The sequence below is a fragment of the Diaporthe citri genome, assembly GCF_014595645.1.
Source record: "Diaporthe citri strain NFHF-8-4 chromosome Unknown scaffold_2, whole genome shotgun sequence".
Classification (NCBI taxonomy): Eukaryota; Fungi; Ascomycota; class Sordariomycetes; order Diaporthales; family Diaporthaceae; genus Diaporthe; species Diaporthe citri.
The window spans coordinates 822,090-847,770 of NW_025064847.1; the positions used below are offsets into that span (position 1 = coordinate 822,090).

The following is a 25,681-nucleotide window of genomic DNA, read 5'->3' on the forward strand; positions in this document are numbered from 1 at the left end:
AACCGGTAATGAGGGAGACGTGGGACAACGTGAATGCTGACTCGAATTGCTACACTGGCTTGCCACAAACACAGAGCTATTCACCGACGCTATGAGAAGCGTGTTGGATCCAATCTCAGGAATTCATCTGATACACAAATTGAGCCTAGCAACTCTGTGCCAGATTCACGCCGGGTAGCAGTCCAGCAGAAGATGATGGCATTGTTGAATTCAAACTCAAACTGGAGTTAATGCTGCTCTAACTCGAGGAGATGATCCTCTCCAGCTCCTCCGGGTCCTTGACAACACTGGTAAAGTTCTCGCAGCCGCCCTTGGTGATGAGCACATTGTCCTCGATCCTCACCCCGCCGACGTCCCAGTACCGTTCCAGCACACCGACATCGATGTGTTTCGCCGTGGCCGGGTCCTTGAGGGCCGGGTCGATGATGAACTTGCAGAAGTAGATGCCGGGCTCGACCGTGATGACGCTGCCGGCGGGCAGGGTCCCGCGCTTCCGCAGGTACCTGAACATGGGATCGGAGTCGGCGTAGTTGGGGTCGCCCCCAACGTCGTGGGTGTCCATGCCCATGTAGTGCCCGAGCCCGTGGGGGAAGAAGGCGACGCTCGCCTTGCTCTTGAAGATGTCCTCCCTGTCGCCCTTCAGTACCCCCAGCTGGAGCAGGCCGTCGATGGCGATCCGGTGCGCGTTGGCGTGCACGTCGTCCCAGCTGACGCCCTCCTTGAGCATTGCGATGCTCTCGAGCTGCATCTTGAGGACGATGTCGTAGATGGCGCGGCTCTCCGGGGTGAACTTGCCGTTGATGGGGAAGGTGCGGGTGATGTCTGAGGCGTAGCAGTTGATCTCGCACCCGGCGTCCAGCAGGAGGTTCAGCTTTCCCTCGAGAGGCTGGTCGTTGCGGACGTAATGCAGGGTGGCGGCCGAGCGGCCACTGGCGACGATGGTGCTGTATGCCTGGTTCTTGGAGCCCTTGGACACGAATTGCGACAAGAGCACCGCCTCCAGCTCCGTCTCGTTCTTTGCGTGCCGGACTTTCTCCATGACGGCCCTGTGGGCGGCGGATGAGATGTCGCTGGCCTTTTGGATCAAGGCCACCTCGTAGTCGGACTTGACGACGCGGGAGTACTCGATGGCCTCCTTGAGGATGCTCAGGTTCTTGTCCTCGAACTCGAGGAAGGTGACATGGTCTGATATCTGGCCGGGTATCGCGAAGACCGTCTTGGAGATGTTCTTGGCGAGGTGGGCAAGGGTGGAGTTGACGTCCGTGGTGAGGGCGGCGTGGTGGACATCATACTGGTCGAGGGCCTCGGCGGTGCTCAGTGGCAGGCCGGACCAGACGACGGACTCGGCATCGACGGGAGGGACGAAAAGGGTTGACTCGCCCGAGGCGATGTCGTAGGTATAGTGGCAGTCGGGCAGGTCACAGCCGGTCAGATAGTAGAAGTATCGGCGCTGCCTGGGCGTCAAGTTAGGGCATGTTTGAACAGAAGAGAGGAGGCTGTATATTACCGGAAGTGTTCCTCCTGGTCGCAGTCCTCGATCATCCTCGTCTTGCCGCCTTCGAGATAAATGACACCACTCGTGGCGTTTGGCAGCTTGGACCGGATGTACTCGGCGACGCGTTTGGCATGGAGCTTTCCAGGGTACTTGCCCTTCAAGGTCTCTTCGTAGGGCGCCATCTTGACAGGCTGAGACTCAGGTCTTGTCACCAGTGGTCGAAAGAGCCGTGCCGAGCTTGTGAGGCCACGGGCCTGGAGGGGCGGCAGTGGCTGGTTCTGAGCAGTCCAGGAAGAAGTGAGGGCTGAGGTTGACGAGACTGGACGGCAGGCTCTCAGTGGATGTCGGCCAGTACCGTTGAGGACGAGGGCGAGGGCCGGACGGATCGTGGGCGCTGTCGCTGCCTGCTTGAGTACTTGAATGTATGATGGTAGCCGCAGGGGAAGAAGGGCTCGCATGAAGGCAAGGAAGCACTGTATTCTGTCAACAGCCCAATCAACAAGCAATGGTAGATAATGCAGCGCCGTACGTGGTTATCGTCGGGAAGAAACAGGCCTTCAAGCTCTCGTGCCCCGCACTGAGCGAGCTCCCCGCCTTCTGCCCAGGTGGCCTGGCCCCTCAGCAACAGCCTTGGAAGCAGCCAATCTCTGCGGTTGATCGGCACAGGGCACAAGGGCGCACAGCTGGGGCTCGGAGCCAGCCGAGATCCAGGGTCTCGCCCAGTTGTCGCCCTCGCCCCTCGTCCGCGGCACAGTGATCTGCACCCAGACTCGAGCATGCTGGCACGTAGATAGATACATCGGCTATATAGATCTAGATACTATACCGCAGACTACCTAAGGTACCTAGATAGGTAGGTAGACTGATCATCTCAGAACTCAGAACTCAGATCTCATATCGTCAGCTGCAGCTAGGAGGGGAGCATTTGAAGAGCAAGGCCACCGCATAAGAACAAGGTCTGGGTCCGTATAAATCATGTGTGTATACGTGTGTTCAAATATGTATATATATGTATATGCACGTATGTGTAAAGAATATGCTCTCATGTGCCCCCTCGTGCCAATGCAAAAAATTTCTTGCCGCCCGAGTGGATATGACCTGGACCAACAAACTCCATAAGGCACGAAACATGTGCGTGACGCTTTGCTCCAAGAAGTGATTCCCAATGCAATGATATATGTAAGCAGATGATGACAGTTCCATCCATATGTGCTCTCCTCCAACCTGCCGTGCCGACCCACCTGGGACACAGCCCTCGTCAGCTTGAGCTCCCAGGCGGGGCTATTCGCCTCCTCAACCTTCGACTACCGCCTGAGGTGGCGGGTTCCTCGGCTTGGGCAGGTTCGCAAGACTTAGACCGGGCAATGGCATTCTCCCGTGCGCCCCGCCTCCACCCGCACCAATGCTGCTCAGGTCGGCCCCGTTCTTCATGTTTGTCCAGTGGTCCTGCAGCAGCCCCGCGCCGACGACGAGCTCGAAGCCGCACAGGAAGCAGAAGCTGATCTCGAGCCTGGCCAGCTCCAGCTCGCTGACGCCGCCCACCTTGGCCACCTTGGCGTGCGGGTAGCTCAGGTCCTCGAGCGCCTTCATGGCCACCCTCAGCCCAGCCAGGAGCAGCCTGTGCGCGTTCCTCTTGGTCACCGCCACCGCCCGCTCGTCCACCGCCAGCCTGTGGATGTAGAGGCTCGTCGCGAGGTAGACGGCCGTGCTCATCGGGCAGAAGCGGTGGATGCGCAGCAGGTAGTCGCTGATCCCTATGGGTGGCGGCTTCTTGCTGTAGAACTTGCGCGTGATGGCATTGTGCTGCATGTTGAGGGGCTGGCTGTTGGCGCCGATGACCACGTACGGCTCGGGCGTCGAGGAAGGCGGCGGGGGCGGCACGAAGCTGCTGGGCTCGGGGCTGGGCGTCGGCCTGAGGTGCACGCCGTCGATGGGCTGGGGCGCCGGCGGGTACAGGCCGGGCACCGAGAGGCTCGCGGTCCGCGTCGGCTTCGGGACGACCAGCACGGGCCCTGCGGGGCTCTGCTGGGACGAGGGCGGTGATATGGTGCCCTGGTCGTCGGGCAGGGGGGCCGCTGGGCCGGGGGTGTGGCCGGCGTCCTGGATCTGGTGGGCCAACTCCTGCTCGCGCAGGCGCGTCAGGCTCTTCTCGGAGTAGTTGCGCACGATGCTCTCCTTCTCGGCCTGCATGCTCCTCATGTTGGGGATGTGCGGCGTCATAGGAGGCGGTGTGGGCGGGATGTCGCCGGTGATGCGCACGAGGGCCTCGACGCCGGCGCTGAGCAGCTTGAGGGCGGCGAGGGCAGGGACCTTGAAGATGTCATCGGGCTGGGCGTTGAGCTGCGGGGAGGTTATGGGCTGGAGGTCGGGCTGGGGCGGCTGCATGGTCAGGACGGGGTCGGTCGAGGGCTTGGGCGGCGGCGGAGGGGACTGCGGCACGGAGCTGTCGCTGGACTCGTGGTCCGGGTTTCCGCTGTCCTGTGGGTTTGGCGACATGGCTGGGGCGTTGTTCTTGTTCCTCTGCGCCGTGGTCTCGTATAGTGTCTGCGAAGGGCGGCGACAGCTGAGGAGCTTTTGTTGTAGTCCACGGGCTGCGGCGACTCGGCAGACTTTTCTTTTTGTCTGCGCGAATTGGTATACAATGTGCGGCCGGGTCTAGATCGTGCTGATGGCCAGCCGTAGTGTCTTCGGCTATCCTGTTCCCACCTTTTCCTTTCCCTTCCTTTTCCTCCGTTTTCCCTTTTCTACCAGTCTACCACCTCGTATCCCTATGATTGTACAGTGCAGACTTGTGCGTCGTAGTCGTCGACGGCGTCGGTTAGACAAAACAAGGCTGTGCTCTGTCGTGTCGCGGAGTGGATTAGGAGGGCCAGGGCGGTTGGTCTCTTTTCCTGCTTCTTGATAGGTATTTCGAAGCAGGACTGCTCATGGTCTCGTGGTGCCGTCGTCCTCCCGTCCTTGTGATGTACCGGCGGCTGCTTCCTGGAGGCTGGCCTATGGCTGGGCGGGTGAGCACGGTGCTTTGCGGTCGAGGTGGAATGGGATGGGCCGAGAAGACTGAGAATAATTGAAAATGGTCGAGGGTCGCGCGAGGGAGACACGAGAGGGACAAGGTCTAGTAGAGTCGAGACCCTGATTGTTTGGGATGGGCTGGAAAAACGAAGCCGAGGCGGGCAGGGGCCGGGACCAGGGCAAGGTGCAGGTGCATGTGCAGCAGTTGCAGGGCCGGGGCGGGTGGAGGTTGGAGGAGAAGCAGGTGCATGTGCAGTTGCAGTTGCAGGTTGCTGGTGCGCCTGGTGGTACAACTAGTGTGGTGGATGTGTGGGGTGGGGGTGGGCTGTGGGCAGGTGGGCATGTGGCCAAGCTGGGGGGTTCCTGCCGAGTCGGCGAAATGACACGACGAAAAGTATCGGATGAATCAATGAGGATCGCAATGGGTGCTGTCTGCTGTCGACCCGGATGGCTCGATGATCAGCAACAATACGTTATCGTATTGCTGGTTCAGTTCTGCTCCCTGGAGTGGAGGAAACAAAAACATGGACGAGGAGGAGAAGACAATAATCAATGGTCGATGAACAAGACAGACAGAGAGCCGAGGGACTGACTGCTCGCTCTCTTCTCTCCCCATCCATGCCTTCCTTGCTTTCTTTCCCTTTGTCCGCTCTAGGCCCATGCCCGGCCACGGCAAAAGACGGCCACATGCGCCGTTCGACGGGAACGGGATCGGGGGTTTTGCTGCTGTTGCTACGGTTGCTGCTGGTCCTCGCGGCGGGGCAAATTGGCAATTTGCTTTGCCCTGGCGTGATTTGTTCTGCACTTTATTATCAAGTGGTTTGATCATTTCAATCTATGGCCTAACACTACAGTAATAATAAAAACAACACGACAGCGGTCGGAGCCGGGGCTGCAGGTCGATGATCGCGAGGATCGAGGATCAAGGACCGGGCATCGACAAAATGGAGATCGAGGACTGACTGACCTGGCATGCTGGGCCCAGAGACTACTAGATAGACCACCAACTATCTATCTAGACAGCCCTAGACTACACCTGGTCCACTGCTGCTTTACAGCATCTCACACGCGCATATGCACACACACATCCTGACGAGACATTGAAAAGACACAGATATGGCCAGACGCGGTTCAAATCTGACACCTGCCCCTCACCTTGGGGGATGGATGGATGCTCTTCTCCTCTTCTGCTCCTCCGCAGATGGCCCAAGCTCCCTGCAGGCGACCCCCCGCCGCCCCTACATGGGACATGCAGAAATGCACACAGGCAGGACAGGGCAAGACACCCGACACGGAGACACAACGCACACTTGCGACGCACACTTGCAGAGATCACCAGGCCTACTCTTGTTAGTCCTGACGGAGCTGCAGGGTCGGTCTATGGTGGCGAACCAACTGTCGCCTCAGCCTGTCTGCGATAACAGCCCTCCAGACATTTCAAACATTCCAGACATTTGGGGCTGCTCCGGAATTCCCGCCATCCCACGTCGTCGTGCTACATGTAGATTGATGCACATCATGTTTTGACTGCCCGGGTATCTATAGAGACTGTTACTGTGCAGATTTGTTGAGAGGGGATCTGCGCGGCTACAGGACAAGCTGCTGGGACATGTGTCAACCTTGTATCTCTGCCATTTTCAACTGGCTATGTAGGTGCTCTCGAGGTGCTGTGCTTTTCTTCAAGCATTGACAAATGCCTAGATGCAGCGCCACACGGATATTGGGCAGGTCGAGCACACAAACGTGTCTAGTGGAACCGAGCTGTGAGCGCTGACTTCTCACGTCGCAATATGCAGGGCCGCATCACATGGGGAGGCTGAGAAGGGGTCTAGACCTGTGTCTCTGGTCTTTTGGGGCCTGTCCCAAATAGGAAGACAGCACTTCATCAGACTCCCCCCGACGCATCAGATGATATCTGATACGAGAAAGATTCCTCTTCCTCGTGGCACAGCGTAAGCCACGTCGCAGCTCATACGCCGCACATACAGATAATAGTCGTCCACGGACATCAGTTGTGCGAGCTGAAGATTCAATATCATCTGGGCCCCATTGTCCACTGCCAGTCGCGTAGCAGTAGTTTACACGAGCGGACTGCCTAGGTACGGTACATGCTGTGACACGCAGAGGTAAGCTCTACGGTGTAACCACCCAAACACCCGGCCACAAATCTCACTGCATATGTGGTACAAATCTTACATGCAACTGCACATTTTCCCCGGGTGCACAGAGAAGGAGAGAGCCAGGTCATCTAGGTAGACAATGCGGAATGGCAAAATAAACATTTATTTTTTTTTATTTTTTTTTTTTCCATCATCACCGTCTAGCAGCCCTTGAGCACCTTGGCATCCACCACCGCGGCCTGGCCGTTCTTGACACTCTCGATGGCCTCCTTCAGCACCGCGTCCAGGTTGTTGGCGCTGTCCACCCTCGCCGCGTGCAGCTTGCCGCCCGCCGCAGCCTTTGCGATGCCCGAGTAGTCCGGCACCGGGTCGAACGAGATGTTAATCTCCTCGTTTGTCGCCGTGGAACCCAACCCGTTGGGGTGCACCAGCAGGAGTGAGTTGCGAGGCGCGTTCCAACCTGGTAAGAGGGGAAAACACTCATCGTCAGCATGCCCGCTCATATCGTACGTAACATATGCCCATTGAATGTCACATTAAACATGATGTGAGGAGGAGGAACAAGAAGTTGTGTGGACGTCACTTACCCTTGTTGTTGAGCACAATGGTCAGCACCGGGATGCCGTACCTCTGGGCGATCCAGTACACCGACCCGGGGACGCTGAACAGGAACGTGCCGTCGCCCACGATCTGGACCACGAACTTGCCCTTGCCGGCGCCGCCGCTCTCCACGTCCGTCGCCAGCTTGATGCCCAGCGTGCCGCCCCCCGACCAGCCCAGCCCGCCGCCGCCGCAGTTGATCCACGACCCGGGCTCCTCGGGCTGCAAGTTATCGTGCACGAACGCCGTGTTGGTCACCGCCTCGATCGACCAGATCGTGTCCTTGGGGCACAGCTCCCGCAGCCTGCGGCACAGGTAGCCCGTGCCGAACTGCCCGTCGTCGGCCGGCTTCGCCTTGGCCTCGATCTCCTGCAGGCGCTGAGCGTGGCTCTTCTTCAGCGCCTCGGCGCGCGCGCCGGCCTCGCCGCCCGAGAGCTGGGCCTTGGTGCCCTCGTTGGTCCGGAGGTACTGCGTGATCTGGTCCACCGACAGGAGGCTGTCGGCGCGGTATCGCTGCAGGGCGTCGATGTAGAAGACGGGCATCAGCTGCTTGAGCGGGTCGCAGTCGACGTGGAAGATCCTGGCGTCGGCGCTGGGCTTGCACCCGGTCGGGATCCACGGCACGTCGCAGTCCAGCACCAGGATCACGTCGGCCGACTTGATGTAGTCCTCGCGCCCGAACCGCAGGCCCAGCCACGCCGGGTGCGACGCCGGGAAGCACATGTCGCTGCCGCCCGTGTCCAGCACGCGCAGGCCCGGCACCGTGTCGGCCAGCTCCACCAGCTTCTCCGGGAACGCGTGGTTGCGCCCGGCGTAGCCCGTGATGATGAGGGGCTGCTTGGCGCCGGCGAGGGCCTCGGCGATGTCCTTGAGGCCGCGGGGCGGCAGCCCGCCCAGCTCGACGGGCTCCCAGAACTTGGGGTCGACGCTGTAGGGCTCGATGTCCTCCTCCATGACCTCGCGGGCGCCGCACAGGTAGACGGGGCCCTGGGGCGCGGAGCGGGCGAACTGCAGGGCGCGGTTGACCATCTGCTTGACGTTCTTGCCCGTCTTGAGCTCGGCCGAGTAGCGGCAGTACTGGGAGACGATGGCCTTCTGGTCGGGCACGTCCTGAACCCAGTGGATGTACTCGGTGCGCGAGCCGCGCATCTCGCCCTCAATGGTGAAGGGCGACAGGCCCGCGAACAGCAGGATTGGGGCACGGCCGGTGCTGGCGTTGTGCACGGCGGCGCCGAGGCCCTGCGTGCCGACATCAACATGTACGATGACGGCCTGTGGCTTGTTGGTCAGGCGGGCGTAGCCGTCTGCCATGGACATGGCCACCATCTGGAGACAGGCGTGAGCACGAGCAAGATGTGAGAAAGGGGAGGCTAAGTGACGGTTGTTTCTTTTGACATACCTCATTTGGACATGTGATGATCCGGGGGAAGTTTGCACTCTTCTCACGCTGGCCCTTGACCATGGCCTCGATGATGCTGGGGTGGTCGGACCCCAGGTTGACAAAGACATGGCTGATGCCGGCCTCCCCGAGGGACTCGAAGAAGGCGAAGGAGGTCGTGTACATGCCGGGCGGAGAGGCTGACGAGTGAAGTGCTCTGGCTGCTGGTGGTGAGTGTGCTGATGGGGATACGAGTGAGCCTGTCAGTGTCGTTGTGCTCGTTTTTGGTATTGCTGTCACACTAGGTGAGTCAAGTGCATGTGATCGGTCCTGCTGGCTGTTTTTCACTGTGGTCCTTGTGGGCGAGGGCCTGGATATAGCAAGCGACGATGAGAGCCTCAGGCGTTGTGAGTGTGGTGTAAGTGGTGTAAGTTGACAGCCGGTGGTGATGCCGTTCCGCGGGGGGTTCCTGTGGCCAGAAGAGCCAGAAGGGGCCGCCTCGGGGTTCGGCCGGAGCTGCAGGGCGCGAGGACGTGCTCGGGATGGGATTCCGGCATCGTGGTGGACTTGGCGGGGGCCACTGGATGCTGCTCGCAGGCGGGCCTGGCCCAGAGTGCGAGTGACCGAGAGCGACGAGACGGCGGCCAGTGGCACAGAGTTCCCCCTGCACGGGCGGCTGGGGAGCGGGGTCCTGCGCAGGAGCATCTTCCGGGGGTCGGAGGGGCGGGAAGGGGGGGTCCTCTACTGGCCAATGCACGAGCTCGCCAACAACCTTGACTCGGGGTGGGAGGGTCACAGTGAGTTGCTGTTCGACGGGCTGTCCCGGGGTGTGGGGACGAGTATATTGGGAGAACCAGAGTATGTAGGGGTGAGGACGGGGAACTGATGGGCTAGAAGGAATGCAAGTGGAGTATGGGGAAGATGGAATGAGAAGGAAAGGTATTTCTGCTGTGCTGTGCTGCACCACCTATGCCGTGCAACTCAATGGCTCTCCCAGATGTTGTGGTTGTTGTGAGGGGTCGTCTTGTCAAGCCCAAGATGAAGCTGTGTGTGTGTGCGTGTCTGCGTGTGCGCGTGTGGTGTGGGTGGTCAGTCAAGTCAGTCAGTCACTCAGTCAGTCAAATCCATGGAAGTCCAATCCGTGAACGGAGGAAGGAGTCTAGGGATTAACAGGAATAGCAACAGCAAAGGGAGGGACTCTTGAGGCTCGGCTTCCCCAGGTTTAAGCATGGGCCAGGACCAGCCCGCGTGGAGAAGGCCTTGATAGTTACATAACGGAATCATAATAGATACTGGAGACTACTTACACGTGGACGACCACGATGTTATCTTGTGCCGCCTACTACGGTACAATCTGTTTGTGACATGGCTTCTTACTGTCCGACTAATAGACCTGCATGCTGCACAAGCACTCGAGGCCCATGTGTTGTAGGTATGCTTCTATCCTCCCAAACATGATCTAGACTACATGTAGACCTTGCTAGCTGTTCGTCTATCCGGAATAACCTCCACCGAACATTCATAACAATTGATCTATAAGGTCTGCTCGTTTTTTTTTTAAAAAAAAAAACTTTTACTCTGGTCTGCACGGTAGACTGCCAGACTGCGTCCACGGATGCTGAGGGTACATGCAGCAAGTCCCCAGCTTCCCCGCATCCGTTTTTGGTCAATGGGTACAAAGGTACCTGGATGCACCCCTGGTTCAGACAGCGGTCTGGCAGTCTTGGAGATCTCATAAGTATTACCCAACTGGGTAGGCCGGCTGCTGTCTAGGTAAATCTGCTCGGCATCTGTTTAATGGACAGTCTTATATATCTGGTCTTCCATCTCCGTTGTTATCTCCCGTTCAATAACTCCCTACGCACCTAGCAACATAGCTGCGATAATTGCCTTACAACTCACCTGCCCGTCTGCGTGCTGTCCTTTCCACTTTTGTCCCCACTCTCTCGCAGTCGAGACGTGTGCGGGGAATCGGGGAATCTGCCCCTCCCTCTCTTCTCCTGCCTCCCCGGCAAGCAATCATGTGCCGCTTCTCCAAGGTTTGAGCTCTCGCTTATCGTCGGGATGCCACAGCACCTTCCTTGACCTTGACCTCACGCGCAACCTCGTACACGACACAGGGGCTCTGCTATGTACACAACAAGACTAGCTCCTTCATACCACATGGCTAACACGCTCACGTCTAATTAGAAAGTGTCACTAATGTCTCCTCATCCTTCATCTGGCCTTCACATCCAGCATGCTCCCTGGCCCGATCCCGGGCTGTCTAGGTGTCACACAAGAAAACAATGCTGTGGCACGCGAGGAGCTTCCATGAAGCTGTCCCAATGCCAGATGCAGCGAAGTTGCGGTCAGCCATTATGACCTTGTCTCCGTTGACTTCAGCAGCTGGCGTCTCTACGTACTCTCATCTTGACTTGTCAGGTGCGCATGCGTGGCTGTGGCTATTGCATAGTTACGGTTCGCTTAGAGAAGTGATTACAGCTGGTAATTACTAGACATGCTTAAGTCCCGTCAAAGATAAAATACAAAGACGCCAGAAGAGTTTCATTCTAGAGTGTGTACTGAACAGAAATTCAACACCACTCCAGCCGTGGCACCACAGCCCCATGAGCCACTCGCTTTACCCTGGGTCACGACAATGAGCCAACGCTACTCTCAAGTCGTCCAATCCTCATCCGGGTATCTATTGAAATTAATATGGGCCCACTCGTCGTGCAGTAACTCAAATGACTTCAAGCCTACAAGTCTCGATCAGGAGTTGTTGCTCAAGACGAGGAAAGCCTCCGCCAAGTTCTTCTGGGCATACGGTGGATTTGTTGTAGGGTCATTTCTTCAGTGGATGCCACAACAAAGAAACGGTGGCGAGGGCTCAAAATAGAATGTGATGCTTCTTAGGTGCTAGTTTAGATTAATAGAGATGCTCCTTGCTGTTCAACCCACAGGCACTCTCCAGCAACGCCTTGTGCGACATGTGCCAGGCAAGACTACGCCTCGACAATCCAGTGTTAACATGTCGAATGAAGAGTATGAATGCTATTCACAGACAACCAATCTAGCCATCCATGCAACCTGAAATGTTAGACCATGTGAATTGGGTGTAAGTCAGAGTACCCAGTAACGCACACACCCCCTCCCGCACAGCCGTTTCCCACCAAAAAGCCTGATTTCAGCCTATTAATAATTAAATATATAAAAATAAAGAATACATATTAAGCATATAAGGATTGAAGAGAATTTTAAAATATTTAAAAGAAATTTTAACAATATTTATTATTTAAAGTTAATATAAAGAGATAAATAAAAATAAAGGTTTTGTTAAAAGGAAATCACCATTTTTATGCCAAGACCCCTGACTTAAGGACTTTTGCAGCGAAATAACAGCGGGAGACTTTGAATTTATTAACTTTTTTAATACTTTTATTTATTTAATACTATTAAACATTTATAATAAATACTTTAAAAATAGTTTTATAGTATATATAAATTTTTTAAATATATATATTATATAGTTTTGGTATTTTTATAGATTTAGTTATTATATAGCTAAATTCGGGCTTCTTGGTGGGAAACGGTTGTGCGGGAGGGGGTGTGTGCGTGACTGGCTACTCTGACTTATGACAGAATTCAGACATCCGCAAAGTCCTGGTCAACCAGACTCAGGACTTGTAGATGTTAGTTGATGGGGCCTTATCAGTGTCTGTACGCTCTTCGTCGGAGACGAGGACATCAGTCCACTTGATTTCTCATCCTGGACCATACTCAGATCAGCCGGTCGGAGTCAGAACGTACTTGCTCGTTCTCCGAATATATAAGTTCCACTTGACTCCAGCCATATTGGAACGTGCGCCGTCATCCTAGCATCTCTGACTCACATGCCATGCTTACGGCCTTCACGTTTTAGGATCCACATCTCCCTTCTCACCGTGACAACCCTGGCCTGAAATGGAGGCATACGCCCACACTGAGGACCTTGTTTCAAGTGAACTTGGTTCCTTCAAATAAGCCCACAGTTTTCTAAAGCATAACGCTAGGCGAGCACCGCTTTGCAAGTCATGGACTTCTAATTACCGTTTGGCTCCTCAGGAGAAGGCTCCTTCGCTGTGGAGGCTCCCAAGACCCACCTTTTTACGGGCAAATGCACTATATATACACAATGCGCGGCACCATCGACTCGCCCTGCACTTTTGCCCTCTTTGACAAGGACAGTTACGTCAACGTGATCACCAAGAATCTCACATCAGCTATTACACCGCCGCTTAAGCACAACATCATGAAGGTCATACAGATTGTTATCGCCCTCGCAATGGCTGCATACTCCACTTCGGCCCTCGCCGTTCCCGTTTCTGGAGGTTCGTCGCTCGTGATTGCTTCGTTACTATGTGGACAAATCATTGACGATATCACCTAAGATCTTGTGGCTGAGTCAGGCAAGCGTGCTGAGATCGACTACATATACACGCAGAAGGAAAAAAAGAGAGCAGATGTTGATTACATCTACACCCAGTAGAAGAGCATAAAGCCATTGGGGCAATCGGGGGTGAAAGGGAGTCACAATGTTGGGTGGAACGGTGCTCGATGCTCAGTTTGTTGTATGAAAATGGTTCAAAAATACAGCGTAAATTATTGATGTGGTGAACTCTGCGAGTGCTGATCTTGACGTGCACATCACATGTGCCCCGGTCTCTTTGCCTTTGATTGCGAATCGCATCTCTCCGTCCATTTCACCTTTGAGAGAGGATGTACCTTTTGCATAACCACACAACAATCATTTGGAGTTCAGTAAGCAAGATCCCAGCCATTCTCACCAGGGGAGTGAACACCTCAAAAGTGAGGGCAAATGGTAAGCTTGGCGGCATGGGTGGCAGAAAATGACACGACTCGACGCATTGTGTCTCGGACTTTTGAAAGGTCGCGTGATGCCGAAATAAGGCAGCACGGTTCCCTCTTGGAAAATGGGACGAACCCCGTTCCTGACGCATGTGGCATTACACGAGCAAAGACGATCTGCGCCGAGATGCCAGGAACAACCAATTTAGATTTGAGCTCCAGGCAGTTCCGGGGGGGGTCGCGTGCACGAACACAATAGTCGATTCATTTGCGACTCTGAGCGAGGCACTCAAGTAGATCGTCATCCTTGGCCCGTCAACGTGAATCGTGATCAATCCCAATCAGACCTTTTGTTCTTCGTCCTCTTTCCCGGAAACATGCTTCCCGATGTCGATGACAGCCGACCATGGGATTGGTATTGGCTTCCAAGGTTCAGACGCCCTTTCAAATCTGTATGGAAATTTTCCATGACAACCCCCCTCCCCCCGGCCCTTTTCCAAACCAACACCACATCCCGAGAGTAATCCCCAGGAGAATTTCGAGTTTGCTGACATGACCCACCCGAGCGAGTAGCGACCAGATATCAGCGTACCGTACTTGAATGTAACTGTTAATCAACAAGACCGTGTCGCGCCTGGGCTTCTATTCCTCGCGCCATTTGGTAGTAGTCTCTCTGGGCCACTTATATACGACAGTCATGGTGGCCTGATCTGGGCCGGTGGCGACGCTTATGCCGCCGAGGATAATCGTGGGCCACACGTCTACAACTTCTACCCCTGCGACTACTTAGACACAAAAGCAACAAGTGCAAATATTCATCTATGCATGAACCGCGGCATCCAGGATGTTGGAACCAGCCGCGGCGAGGGTCTCATACTCGGCTCAGACTATCAGGTTGTGCGAGGGGTTCACTTCAATGGAACATCACCGTCGGTTGACATTCACGAATTCACACTGCTTGATAATGGTACTGCTGCGATTATTACACAATACCGTCCTGTTCCAGCTGATCTATCTGCGTATGGTATCCCGGGTATTGGATACATCTACGACTCTGTGTTTCAAGAGCAAAGACTCTCCGATGGGGCCATTCTATTTGAGTGGAGGTCATCGGACCATATTGGCCTGGAAGAGTCCAACGTGACATTCTTTGGAGGGACAGGCCAATCCCCTTGGGACTATTTTCACATCAATTCCATCGATAAGGCTGATGATGGCTCCGGCGACTATCTTGTCTCGGCAAGACACACGTCCGCGATTTATAAGATTTCCGGCAGAGACGGATCCGTCAAATGGCGTCTAGGGGGCTCGCACTCGGATTTCGCCATCGCACCTGAGGCTTCTCTCGAGGGCGGAAAAGAAGGCCTCGGGAGGTGGTTCCACTTCCAGCATGACGCCATGACTCTGTATTCTGAAGGGGAAACCGAAGTCGTTTCACTTTTCGATAATGGACGCACCCCGCAACAAGTACTCGATTCTCCATTCAGTCGCGGTGTGGTCATGAGACTCGATACAAACAGTCGACTTGCCACGATCGAGGCTGAGTACTTTACCGAGGGCCGACCACAAAATTCAACGCTTGCAGGAAGCACGAGGGGTCTGTCCAATGGCAACACCCTTGTTGGATGGGGTAAGACGGGTTGTCTCACCGAGTACGATAGGCATATCGGGCCGGTTTTTGAAGCATGCCTGCTTGACGAAGGGCGTCCTGCTCTTTACCGCGTCCACAAGTCGGACAGATGGGTTGGTCGCCCTTCTGGAAAGCCATCGATCTTTGCGTACTCAAAGTCAAGAGAGATGACAGCTGTGTATATGAGCTGGAATGGTGCCACGGAAATACACAGCTGGAGGCTCTTTGGAAGTGAAGCCGGTAGGGCCCCTGATCTCACCTGGGAAGAAGTTCTGGTCGTGCCGAGATCCGGCTTTGAAACTCTGCTAGGGCCGCTGCCACGGTTCCTGCAATCGGTCTATGCCGAAGCTCTCGATACGCAGGGGCATGTGATTGGCGTGAGTGAGTCGATGGAGACGTTTGTCCCCTCTGAGCTTCACGACGATTGCGATGATCTCTGGTGCAATGCCATGGTCATGGTGGATGTCGAGGAGAGCGAGCAGACGGGGATACGGATTGGCCTTGGCTCTGACAAATGGCTACACTCTTCAATGCTCTTGTATATAGCGCTGTCGTTTTGCCTGGCGGCTCTCACCCTCAGATGCAGCCTGTGGCGGAGATGGCTCGGTCCTTTGTGTGCAAAGTGCTGTTGAGATTGTAAGTGATAGCTTTTGTTGCAGCCGAACCAGACTTGGAAGGCATATTACGGCGGTTGACATTACCTGTAAACATTGTAAAAGTCCCTACTTAATTAAGGTGGTAGGCAATCTTTCGCTATCCATCAGCGGCACCCTCTTTGCGAGATTCCATGTTCTCTCAGCTTCTGATAGACTGCGTGTCTTCTGCAAGCCAGAGCCACAAGTGTAGTAAAAAGAGCTTTGCTTATATTTTTATGCTATATGCCAGTGAGGGTTATCGAGCGTAGACGATACGCTAATTTAAAGCAGTTCATTCATATGCCCAGACCCGGACGACAGAGTCAGCGTACGCCCACCCAGCTTCTACAGTACGCCCACCCAGCTTCCAGCGTTGGCCCACCCAGTACAAGGAAATTAGCTGCATACGCTATAAAATATTGGTACTGCGGGGTTATTAATAAAGCATAGCTATAGCTATTCTAGAGGGGTTTTATAGCTACCCCAGAGGGGTCCCATAGCTACCCCTTTATTTGCAACTTAAAAGTTACTTTTGCCCTCTATGCCCTCTGCGCCCTCTGCGCCCTCTGCGCCCTCTGCGCCCTCTATGCCCTCTGCGCCCTCTGCGCCCTCTGCGCCCTCTACGCCCTCTGGGCGCTCTGGGGCCCTCTGGGGGCTCTGGGGGCTCTGGGCGCTCTGGGGGCTCGGGGGCGCTCTGGGCGCTCTGGGCGCTTTGGGGGCTCTGGGGCCCTCTGGGCGCTCTGGGGCCCTCTGGGGGCTCTGGGGGCTCTGGGGGCTCTGGGGGCTCTCTGGGGGCTCTGGGGGCTCTGGGGCCCTCGGGGCGCTCTGGGGGCTCAGGGGCGCTCTGGGCGCTCTGGGGGCTCTAGGCGCTCTGGGGCGCTTTAGGCTTTTTTAGGCTTGTATTTTTAAAGTATTGCTTAAATTGGAAAATAGCTACCCTGGCTTGTTAAGAACCCCGCAGTACTTGCATTTTAGTGCGGATGCAGCTAATTTTCTTTGTACTGGGTGGGCCAACGCTGGAAGCTGGGTGGGCGTACTGTAGAAGCTGGGTGGGCGTACGCTGACTCCGGACGACATTGTCTCAGAAAAAACAACCCAGCTCATGCAGCCGACAGCCACCCGGAAAGAAAGTGATAGCTCGAAACCGTAACTGACTACCACATCTGACACATTTGTTGATTATGCCACGTGCGCTTGTGGGTTGTAATAACAAGCAAACAGCGGGCCCTGGTCCTTGGGCTGGGCGGGTGCGTCCCCGCTGACAGCAACGCCGATCTCGCCCTCCTTGGCGGCGTTCTGCACGGCCAGCCTGGCCACCCTCGCCTCGAGCTGCCTCGCCTGCTTCGCCGCGAAGTACTCGACCGAGTCGTACTCGTCCGTCTCCTCCTCGTCGAGCTTGCCCGCGTCCGCCTCGCTCCGCCGGTGCTTGGCGAACCGCAGCGGCGTCGAGGAGGCCTTCATCTTGCGCACGAACGCCTCCCGCCGCGAGTGGTACCTCTCGGCGCGGGGGCTCCAGAAGTCCCGCGACATCTCGCCGAGCTCCGTCGCCCGCGCGAGGTTCAGGCCCTGCGGGGTGATGTCCGCGTTGGCCTTCCACGCCCCCGGGGCGTACCGCGGCCCGCTGGAGGAGGCGGAGCCGTTGAGGCTGGCGACGCTGGTCTTCTTCTTGAGGCTCGGCGTGCTGCTCCTGCTCCTGAGGGGGTTCCTGCTGGCGGTCCTGGAGCTCGGGCTGGTGTTGGGGCTGCCGTTGGGCGTGGACGGCGCCGACGAGCGCACCACGGCCTTGACGTGGTTCCTGATCCTCGTGTCGAGCAGGGCGCCGTAGCCCGGGAGGACGTGGTCCACGAGGCCGATGGACCGCGCGTCATACGCCGAGATGGGGGTCATGTCCCGCAGGATCCGCCTGCCGCCCGTGGGCCCGCAGCGCCCGAGGTAGCTGATGCTGTGGTACTCGGAGCCATGCAGTCCCAGGGCGCGATAGGCAGGGTTCAGGACGACATCTGCCCCAGCCACTACTGAGTCACACGCGGCAGCCAAGGCGACACCGCCGGCAGCGGCATTTCCACGGATGCCGGCAATGGTGAGGATATTGCGAGAGGGGAACTCGTGCAGAAGGTAGTATACCACGTCGTTGATGCGGTTGATGTTGTCCCAGGACTCCATGGCTGGGTCAGCTGCTGACTCGATGACGTTCAGATGGATACCGTTGCTGAAATAGCCGTTGCCGCCCATCATGACGACCGCAGACAGCGGGTGCTGGGAGGCGTGGGTGCTGAGCACGAAGCCCAAGGCCTCGGCGAGCTTGGTGCACTGGGCGGTCGACATGGCACCGTTGTAGAAGTCCGAGTACACATACGCCACGCGCGACGAGCCGATCTCGTCGACGGTCACGAAGTCTACCCAGACCTCCTGGAAGGTGCCGTGTGGGCATTTGGACCAGGCCTGCGTGGCATTCGGGCGGGAGAGCTTGGCCACGGCGTCGTCTGTCAGCAGCCCAAGCTCGCGCAGGCCAAAGACCGCGGGGACCTTGGGCCAGAGCTTGGCGTCCGTCTTCTTCTTGATACGCCGGATGTGGGTGATCCAGATGCCGTGCTGGTCCGCCGTCTTGATGCAGACAGCCTCGTCCCGGACGGCAATGATGGCACCGGGGAGAGCATTGACAGCCGAGATCCACGACCCCTCGTCGATGACTCCGCCGTAGATGTACATGCCCTGGCCAAAGACGGAGCTCTGGCAGCCGGGCTGCGAGTCGGCGCACCGCACCCTCCTGGAGATCTCCCTGGCACCGTGCGTTTTGATGTTGAAGTCTCGCTGGCCGGCCTTGAGGAGCGGGCGGTGGTGCGTGACGCCTCCCAGGAAGGGCTTCTGAAGCCCGACGGACAGCTCCTTGTACTGGGGCTTTGCCTTCAGGCCGGGGTGGATGGCACGGTACACAGGGCTGGGGCAGGCGCTTGATCCGGGCGTGAGCGGAGGCGTGATGGGGGCCGAGGTGTAGGCGGTTGCGTTGATCCTGTCCACAGCAGCGAGACATGCAGAGACGGCCGCGCGTGTGACAGGCCCACGGTACAGTCCCGACTTTGTCAGGCCCGGCTCGTCGATGTTGACGGGGAACTGCTCATATGCCCAGACGGGGCCGGCGTCGAGTTCGGCCTCGGCCTGGAGGACGGTGACGCCCCAGTAGGGCCTGCCCTTCTCACTCAGGGTGTCTTTCTTGAGCAGTTGTGCAGGATCAGACTCAGAGCCGTCGTCGCCCATGAGCACCCAGTCGAGGGAAGACGGGCCAGCGTCGCCTGGTGGGCCTGGGTGGACGATGAGGGTCAGGTATTCCTCGTATAAGTCAGTGGGCACGCGGGAGGTCAGGAACGGGCATATGATGAGGTCCGGCTTGGCCAGGCGGGCGGCTTCCCGCATGCTCTCGTCGGAGAGGGCATACTCGATGGTGACGGCATGGAGCTGTGAGAGGGCGAGGTATAGCCTCTGGGAGAGGGAGTTGTGTGCTGTGCAGATGAAGAGGATCTTCATCTTGACTGTCCTTTGCCCGAACAGGCAGACAGATGCACAGAAAGATGCACTAGGCTGGATACTGTTGCAAAAAAGGGTATCAAGTGCCAAGGAGCAGCAACAGACAGTCGGACGAGCAGAGGGCAGTGGTGAAACCAGAGAGATCCTGTCTGTCTCATATGTACGCAAGAGAATATGTACGAGAATATGTACAGCTGCTGTAGGGCAGGGTCGCACGGCGGAAGGAGGGGGGGCAGCATGTATAAATCTGCCCCGTGTGGAGCGTGGGTGCCCTCTCTCCCGGAGCCTGTGTGGGTGGTGGGTGTGGGTGTGTGTATGTGCGTGAGTCGCGACTCGCAAGCGACGACAAACCTCATCGCACCGCAATCACCCAACGCAACCCGACTCGAGCCTTGACCCCTGTGCGGGCCCTGGTGGCCCCTCCGTCCTTGCATGGCGGGCCACCTTCTTGCATCCGCGAGTCCAGCAAGGCCAGCAGGCCAGCAGGAGGAGGCGGCAGCAGGAGCCCAGGAAACGGCGCGAAGGGGAGATGCGTGGTTCGTGGGCGGGCCGGCCGTTCATGTGCGCGAGCCAGCGAGCGTCTGTGCAGACAGGACATCGAAAGTCTAACCTAACCGGCCAGCTACTACGGTGGACAAAGTCAATGTACTGTGTACTGTACGTACAAGCATCCGGGGCCATCTGGACTAGCCATGTCCCTCTCCCGAGGCCGCATGAGATCACGCATCAAAATCCTGGATCGCAACGACGGTACATACCGACCGCAGGGTTATGACAGATGGGTGGATGCTCAGCTCAGCTCAGTCCTCGGGCCTGGGCGGGAGCAGCCAACCGCGACGAGTATCACTGGCGCCATCGTGCAGCTCGCGAATCCGTCGAGATCCCATGAGGGTGTCGTGCTACCGACCAAGGCACAGCTGTGGTCGCGCAAGGCAGCAACGGTTGGCCGCAGTGAAGAGAGCGCAAGCATGCGCACGAGTGCTGAAGTTGGGCACTTTTGGACCGATGTGCGGGAAGCCCACGGAAGAGTCTGGGGGATCTTCGGATCTTCGCAAAAAGGGGCTGTTCTATTGCCTATAACAGCCTAGGTTCGGCCCTGAGGCGGCTTAGGACTGCCGTAGTGTGCCAGCAGTCCACATTACGGAGCACGGAGTATGTACAAGTAGGGGCCATCTCGCTTGCCCGCCCGCTCTGGGAAGACTTGAGCATATGCAGAGACATCCCGGGCTTCCGACCTGCATCTTCGCCGCTCATCCTGCGTCGTCCTGCGCGGTGCTGCCGCTGCCAACCAACACTCGCAGGCCGCGCTCGGGGCGCTTATACAAATGGAGACTGCCACGCTGCAAGTCGTCCTCACACGAGCCCCAATCAAGGCTGCTCCCAGCACAAGCTCGACTACTTGTACAGTCGTCATCTGCTGCCTGCGTCAGACCGACGGGGTCTCCCCGCCTCCGATGCCAGCGTGGGCTCGTATGTGGATCTTCTGGACCGCGACGTTGAGCAACAAGTCCCGCATTTCCCACGTTCTCCATCGGCGACCCAAAACCACCTCAGCCTCATCACTGGGCCCCTCGCTTGGGTCCTCTTGGGAATGCGCCGACTCGTGATCCTTCGTACTGCGTAAATTGAGCATTAGACAGAGGCATATCTGCCTCGACCCCGGCCATAACACGGGCAGTCGAGCCAATGCCAGACCCTCGATGCCCAGGCAATCCTCGCCAAGGTCCCGGGCTGAGCAAGGCCCTTTTCTTTTGTTTCCACTTGCGCAAAGATGGGGAGGCGACGGAAATAAGCGCAAGGCAAGAGCAGCAGCCCTGAGGTTCTCTGTCTGTCTGTCTGTCTGCCTGTCTGTGCCTGTTTCTCCGTCCGTCCGTCCGGTTCCTGCTCGAAGCTCGAAGCTCGAAGCTCGAAGCTCGAAGCTCTACCTCTCGACGCCCCTCCAGATCGATCTACCCGTCCCATGGTGCCCGCCCTAGACTATCTAGCCCGGACCACGGACGCCTCACTAGCGGTCACAGGGCCGCCCATAAGACCATAATAAGACGAACGATTGCTATTTGAAATGTTTGGCCCAAGGGGCCGGGAGTCTCTGTGCGCGCGGTCCGGCTTCTTGCTCGGTTGGCCGCTAGCATTCCGTCTCTTGGTCGGCAATGCCATAAGCTCGGATTTTCACCCCCGTTTATTATGAACCTTCTCCAGGAACCACAACTTCGGGTATGCCATGTGGGAGTGCTGGGAGCCAGGTGTCCAACAACCCTCTTGGTAGGCAGGCCTTTCCGACGCTGGGCGAGTCAGTGTGCACACACACACACACACACACAAGCCAATCTGCCCTGGACGGCCTGGGGGCCCTGGAAACACGTTGGCATCCGCCGCCCCCGTGTCGTTGTCGCCTCGAGGTCGCCCCTCATCTGAAGCTTGGACATCGACAGCCCACAATGCCGGGCCCACACGCGCAGCTTGATTTTCCGTGCGACGTCCCTGGGGGGGCGGATCCTGCTGGCGGTCCTTTGTCCTCCATCAGGACCGTCATCCGTTATCATGCACACGTGGATGAAGCCATACATGCATGAAGACTCGCGGAGCTGCCCTTTTCAAGCTCCCATGCCCGCCCTTGCTCTGGTCCACCTGGGGGCCTGGTCCACCTAGTGTAGATAGAGCCTGGCCCATCCGGAGCCCATCGCGTACTGCACATCACAAAAGCTAGGTGAACATGAAGAGTCCGATCGCAGGGGAGCAGATGGGCGATCCAGTCACTGGTACGGTCCGTCACTGTTACACGGTGGCAAGTGCAAGCCATTGTCCCCCGTCGTCCGATGGTTATTGGCGAATGCTACTTCGACCCGGCGTGAACAACGCACAGATGCTGCACCTCTTGTCCGTCCTTTCAGGGGCCGCCCTCTCACCGTCTGTGCATTGCATGATGTTTGTTTCCCTCGGTGCAACTCGGACAGGACTGGGGTGGTATGCGATGGCCTGCCAGTTTGCCATCATGCTTGTCAAGATCGGAGTGTAGTGCAACATTCGAGGCGACCTTGGGTGCCCGGTTACGTTTCGCGCCTGTGGCGGCAAGCCGGCTGCAGAAACCGGCCCCGCGATTAGAATTAGAATTTCCAGTTCATCTTGTTCACAAGGTTCGCGTATTCATCAAAGAGCAATTCCGCATAACAATAGTGGCCTCTGTGCAGGGAACTCGCTGTTTCTGCAGTTTTCTCACCAATCCGAGTGGGATTCCATGGGACATCGCGTGAATACTAAGCCAAATCCACAACCGCTTACATTCAAGCTGACCAATTGGTTGGCACTCCGAAGTGCGCTTCGTATATATATATTACCTATATGCAAAGAGCGCCACTGGGAACAAGTCACACTGAGGACACTTTGGGAAACATTGATTACTGCCTAGGCAGAGAGTGGCGCAGTTTTCAGCGTTTGTGAGTCTTCTGCTGTATTGTACTGACTACAAATGCATGTATACGCATGAAACTATGTACGTTGGTTGATCTTAGGTTGATCACGTCTCTTTCCGAGACGGCGCGGGTGCGCCTGCGGCCATTTCAACTTGCCGGCCCCAGCCTTTACTTCATGTTCCGGAGCAGGTACTTGACGCCCTCGTACGACTCTTGCCCGGTGGGCAGAATCTGGCTCGCCGGCAGGACGAACCCGTTGCGGCCGGTGTCACGCAGTTCCACAGTAAAGACGTAGTCGGCACCAGTCACGTCGTTGACATAGTCCACGCTCGAGCCGGTGGCCGGGTAGATGGTCGTGCAGATGGGGCCATAGGTGTACTGCGTGCCGTAGAGCGAGGCAATGGCCTTGGAGGCACCGCCAGCCAGAGACTGCAGCTCGTTGTTGTTGGTGGCAGTGGCGGAGCAGCTGTATCCATACGGCGTCATGAACAGCTGCGAGTACGAGTGCCAGTCGATGTAGAGCTTCACTCCCTGTTGGGTCTTGATCGCGTTGATCTTGTCCCTCAGGGACTTGTTCTCGGGGGCATCACCGGCCGCAAGGCCCTTGAAGTCTTCAGCACATGGGTTAGTCGAGGCACCACCAGCCACGTTCCACTGGTAGGGCCAGTTGCGGTTGATATCGTGGCCAAGGCAGCTGCTCCCCGAGGTCGTCTGCCTGTTCTTGCGCCACAAGCGATCGGTCTGCGTGTAGATGAAGCCTGTAGCGGGTCAGCAACGAATTCACTGGCAGTGAACAGCGAGCCCTGGGTGAAAAGCGTACCATCAGGGTTCACGACCGGGAAGAGGTAGAAGTCGTATTTGTCGACCCACGACTTGGTCTCGGTGTTGGTGGCATAGTCACTCAGGAGGATGTTGGCAAAGTATTCAACGGTCTTTGAGCGGTTAGTACAACGTTCCTCAAGACAAGAGATTGACAGGCAAGCTGACGTACCAAGGTGGTGATCCACTCCCGGGCGTGGACAGTGCCGTGGAAAATGACAGCGGGCTTCACATTCTTGCCTGCACTTCCGTAGATGTGGATGCCGGTGATGGCGTTCCCCTGGAGCGAGTTGCCTGAGGTGACAATTTCCGAGTTGGCAGGGTATTGCGCCTGGAGACCTCGGAGAAACGACAGGTGGTCTGCATAGTTGTGGTATGCTGTGAACCAGGTCGAGTTGATGGCGGCGGCAGCTCGGTCCAGCAGCACGTCGGTTGCGGGCTCTTGCTCGGCCGCGATGGAAGCACCAAGATCCTCGTGCATCACCTCGATGCCCTCAATTCCGGCAACCTCGTCATTGAACGCTTGCAACTTCTCAGGGGAAACGACAATGTCGGCAAAAGCTCCAGCCTTATTGGGGGCCTTCCAGGTGTCTAGCCCCAGCTTGTCAACGATCTCGGTGACCTTGGACGCGTCAAGGCCGACGGGCACACGGAAAACTTGGTACCCATCGTAGGAAACCTGCCGAGGTTGAATGTAAGGGCTGGCGGTGGCCAGTGAGAGGGCAGAAAGAAGGAGCGTGAGGGACTTCATCTTGGGCCCAGATGTCTTCAGTTGACGACTCGATTCAGACCTCTCCCAGTTGCTGTCAGTTAAGAGATGCTGGACGGCCCTGAACAATGAGGACACAGCCGGTTGAGGATGAGGCAGAGAGAGTGAGCCAAGGCCAGTCGAAGGTGTGTCGTCCAGACAAGCTTCTTTATAAAAAAGGAGGGAGGGCAGGCCTTGCTGTTTATAGATCTAGTGTATTGCAGATATTGGGCCCATCGCGCAGGTGTGTGTGCCACTGAGGGGAGGAGGTATTGGATTTGGTTGCTGATTGCCCTTGTCAAGCATGCCCAGCTGCCTCTCTTGCCCCTGGCGCACTGCCATACTGAACTCTAAGTTTATGGTTAAGTTTCCCATTGAGACCTTCCTCTTTGGGCCTCGGTCGTTTGGTTTCGGGGCATTGCAACCGCCTACTAGTATCCCGTCGTCATTTGGGCCGCCCCGGCTAATCGTCAGCAGGGATCTGAGCAGGTCCGGGGTGCAGTCCATGGCCTTGGTCAACTGCGACAGTTCCAGACGGAGCTCTTGAAAAGAACTTCAGAAGACAGTGGAGTACAGGCGCTACAACAGGTGTCTTTCACCAAGACATCTTCTTGACTCCGTTGCACTCCTGCCCCTCTATTTGTCTGTGGGTGGATGCTTGGTTCATGCTCGTCTGCTCATGTGAGATTGGAGACAGAGCTTGGCTCACGGTAGCGCTTGCCAAGAGAAACCGAGTGCCTCAACCGGCAGAAGGCTCGGCACGCGATGTGACCCCCAGCTGGGGACCTGCCGAAAGGATGAACGCCAAGCTTGAAGGCAATGCAGGGTGCTGTTCGTGATAAGAAGGTTGGGACCTTCCACGGGAAATTCTTCCAGGTGCCAGGGTGGTGTATTCATCAAGTGATATCATGATCGCCTTGTGCGCCTCTTTTCCAGAGCCAATAGGATTGTCGACATTGAGGAGTCGACCTGCCGATTCGGGCTGGTGAGGTGAATATGGCACGGTCGCACTGAGAGCACGACATGTACTTGTAGAACCTGTCTCAGTCAAACTTCCTAGGAGGGAAGGCAGACAGCTCAAGTGACATCGTGAAAAGGGATAAGAAGGAATCTCACGTCAGGCCACGGCAGACGAGGCTGCAGAGGACTTTTCTGTAGTGTAAAGCGGCGTCATGAGTTGACTCCAAGCTCAGGGCGGGGAACCAGAGACCGCCGTGCGATCAATCCACTAGGGCCGCCCTGAGGAATGGGATATTTGGGAACGGCATAAAATCAGTGCTGGTGCTATCCGGTATCTATCTTGGCCGGCTTCTCTCCATGCTGAATAAAGATTCTTTCATACACGTGAATCACCTAGACACCTGAATGTCTGCTGTCACAACTGACGCCTGGCGGACGAATTTTCTCGTCAGGGGTATTATTTTCCGTCTGTCCGACATACTTATTGCGAAGCGTATAAAGTAAATTAGCTTCTTCATGAGG

At 56.8% G+C, this 25,681-nt stretch overlaps 7 protein-coding genes across 7 annotated transcripts; 2 read left to right on the forward strand and 5 right to left on the reverse strand.

Annotated features, from left to right (window-relative positions):
- Positions 1–238: 238 nt before the first annotated feature.
- INS49_005891 (uncharacterized protein) lies at positions 239–1,677 on the reverse strand (the record flags this gene model as incomplete). Its single annotated transcript, XM_043166667.1, has 2 exons — positions 239–1,454; positions 1,508–1,677. The coding sequence occupies 2 exons, from the start codon at positions 1,675–1,677 to the stop codon at positions 239–241; spliced, it is 1,386 nt and encodes a 461-aa protein (XP_043027811.1).
- A 1,111-nt stretch (positions 1,678–2,788) lies between these two features.
- On the reverse strand, positions 2,789–3,991 carry INS49_005892 (uncharacterized protein; the record flags this gene model as incomplete). Its single annotated transcript, XM_043166668.1, has 1 exon — positions 2,789–3,991. One exon carries the CDS (start codon positions 3,989–3,991, stop codon positions 2,789–2,791), a length of 1,203 nt encoding a protein of 400 aa, XP_043027812.1.
- Positions 3,992–6,827: 2,836 nt separating this feature from the next.
- On the reverse strand, positions 6,828–9,310 carry INS49_005893 (uncharacterized protein; the record flags this gene model as incomplete). Its single annotated transcript, XM_043166669.1, has 3 exons — positions 6,828–7,087; positions 7,215–8,553; positions 8,627–9,310. The coding sequence occupies 3 exons, from the start codon at positions 9,308–9,310 to the stop codon at positions 6,828–6,830; spliced, it is 2,283 nt and encodes a 760-aa protein (XP_043027813.1).
- Positions 9,311–12,761: 3,451 nt separating this feature from the next.
- INS49_005894 (uncharacterized protein) lies at positions 12,762–15,697 on the forward strand (the record flags this gene model as incomplete). Its single annotated transcript, XM_043166670.1, has 3 exons — positions 12,762–12,957; positions 13,018–13,111; positions 14,131–15,697. 3 exons carry the CDS (start codon positions 12,762–12,764, stop codon positions 15,695–15,697), a joined length of 1,857 nt encoding a protein of 618 aa, XP_043027814.1.
- A 1,182-nt stretch (positions 15,698–16,879) lies between these two features.
- INS49_005895 (uncharacterized protein) lies at positions 16,880–19,222 on the reverse strand (the record flags this gene model as incomplete). Its single annotated transcript, XM_043166671.1, has 1 exon — positions 16,880–19,222. One exon carries the CDS (start codon positions 19,220–19,222, stop codon positions 16,880–16,882), a length of 2,343 nt encoding a protein of 780 aa, XP_043027815.1.
- A 692-nt stretch (positions 19,223–19,914) lies between these two features.
- Positions 19,915–20,310, forward strand: INS49_005896 (uncharacterized protein; the record flags this gene model as incomplete). Its single annotated transcript, XM_043166672.1, has 1 exon — positions 19,915–20,310. One exon carries the CDS (start codon positions 19,915–19,917, stop codon positions 20,308–20,310), a length of 396 nt encoding a protein of 131 aa, XP_043027816.1.
- Positions 20,311–22,800: 2,490 nt separating this feature from the next.
- INS49_005897 (uncharacterized protein) lies at positions 22,801–24,202 on the reverse strand (the record flags this gene model as incomplete). The annotated part of the gene is made up of 3 exons (XM_043166673.1): positions 22,801–23,390; positions 23,453–23,564; positions 23,624–24,202. 3 exons carry the CDS (start codon positions 24,200–24,202, stop codon positions 22,801–22,803), a joined length of 1,281 nt encoding a protein of 426 aa, XP_043027817.1.
- Between the last annotated feature and the right edge of the window lie 1,479 nt (positions 24,203–25,681).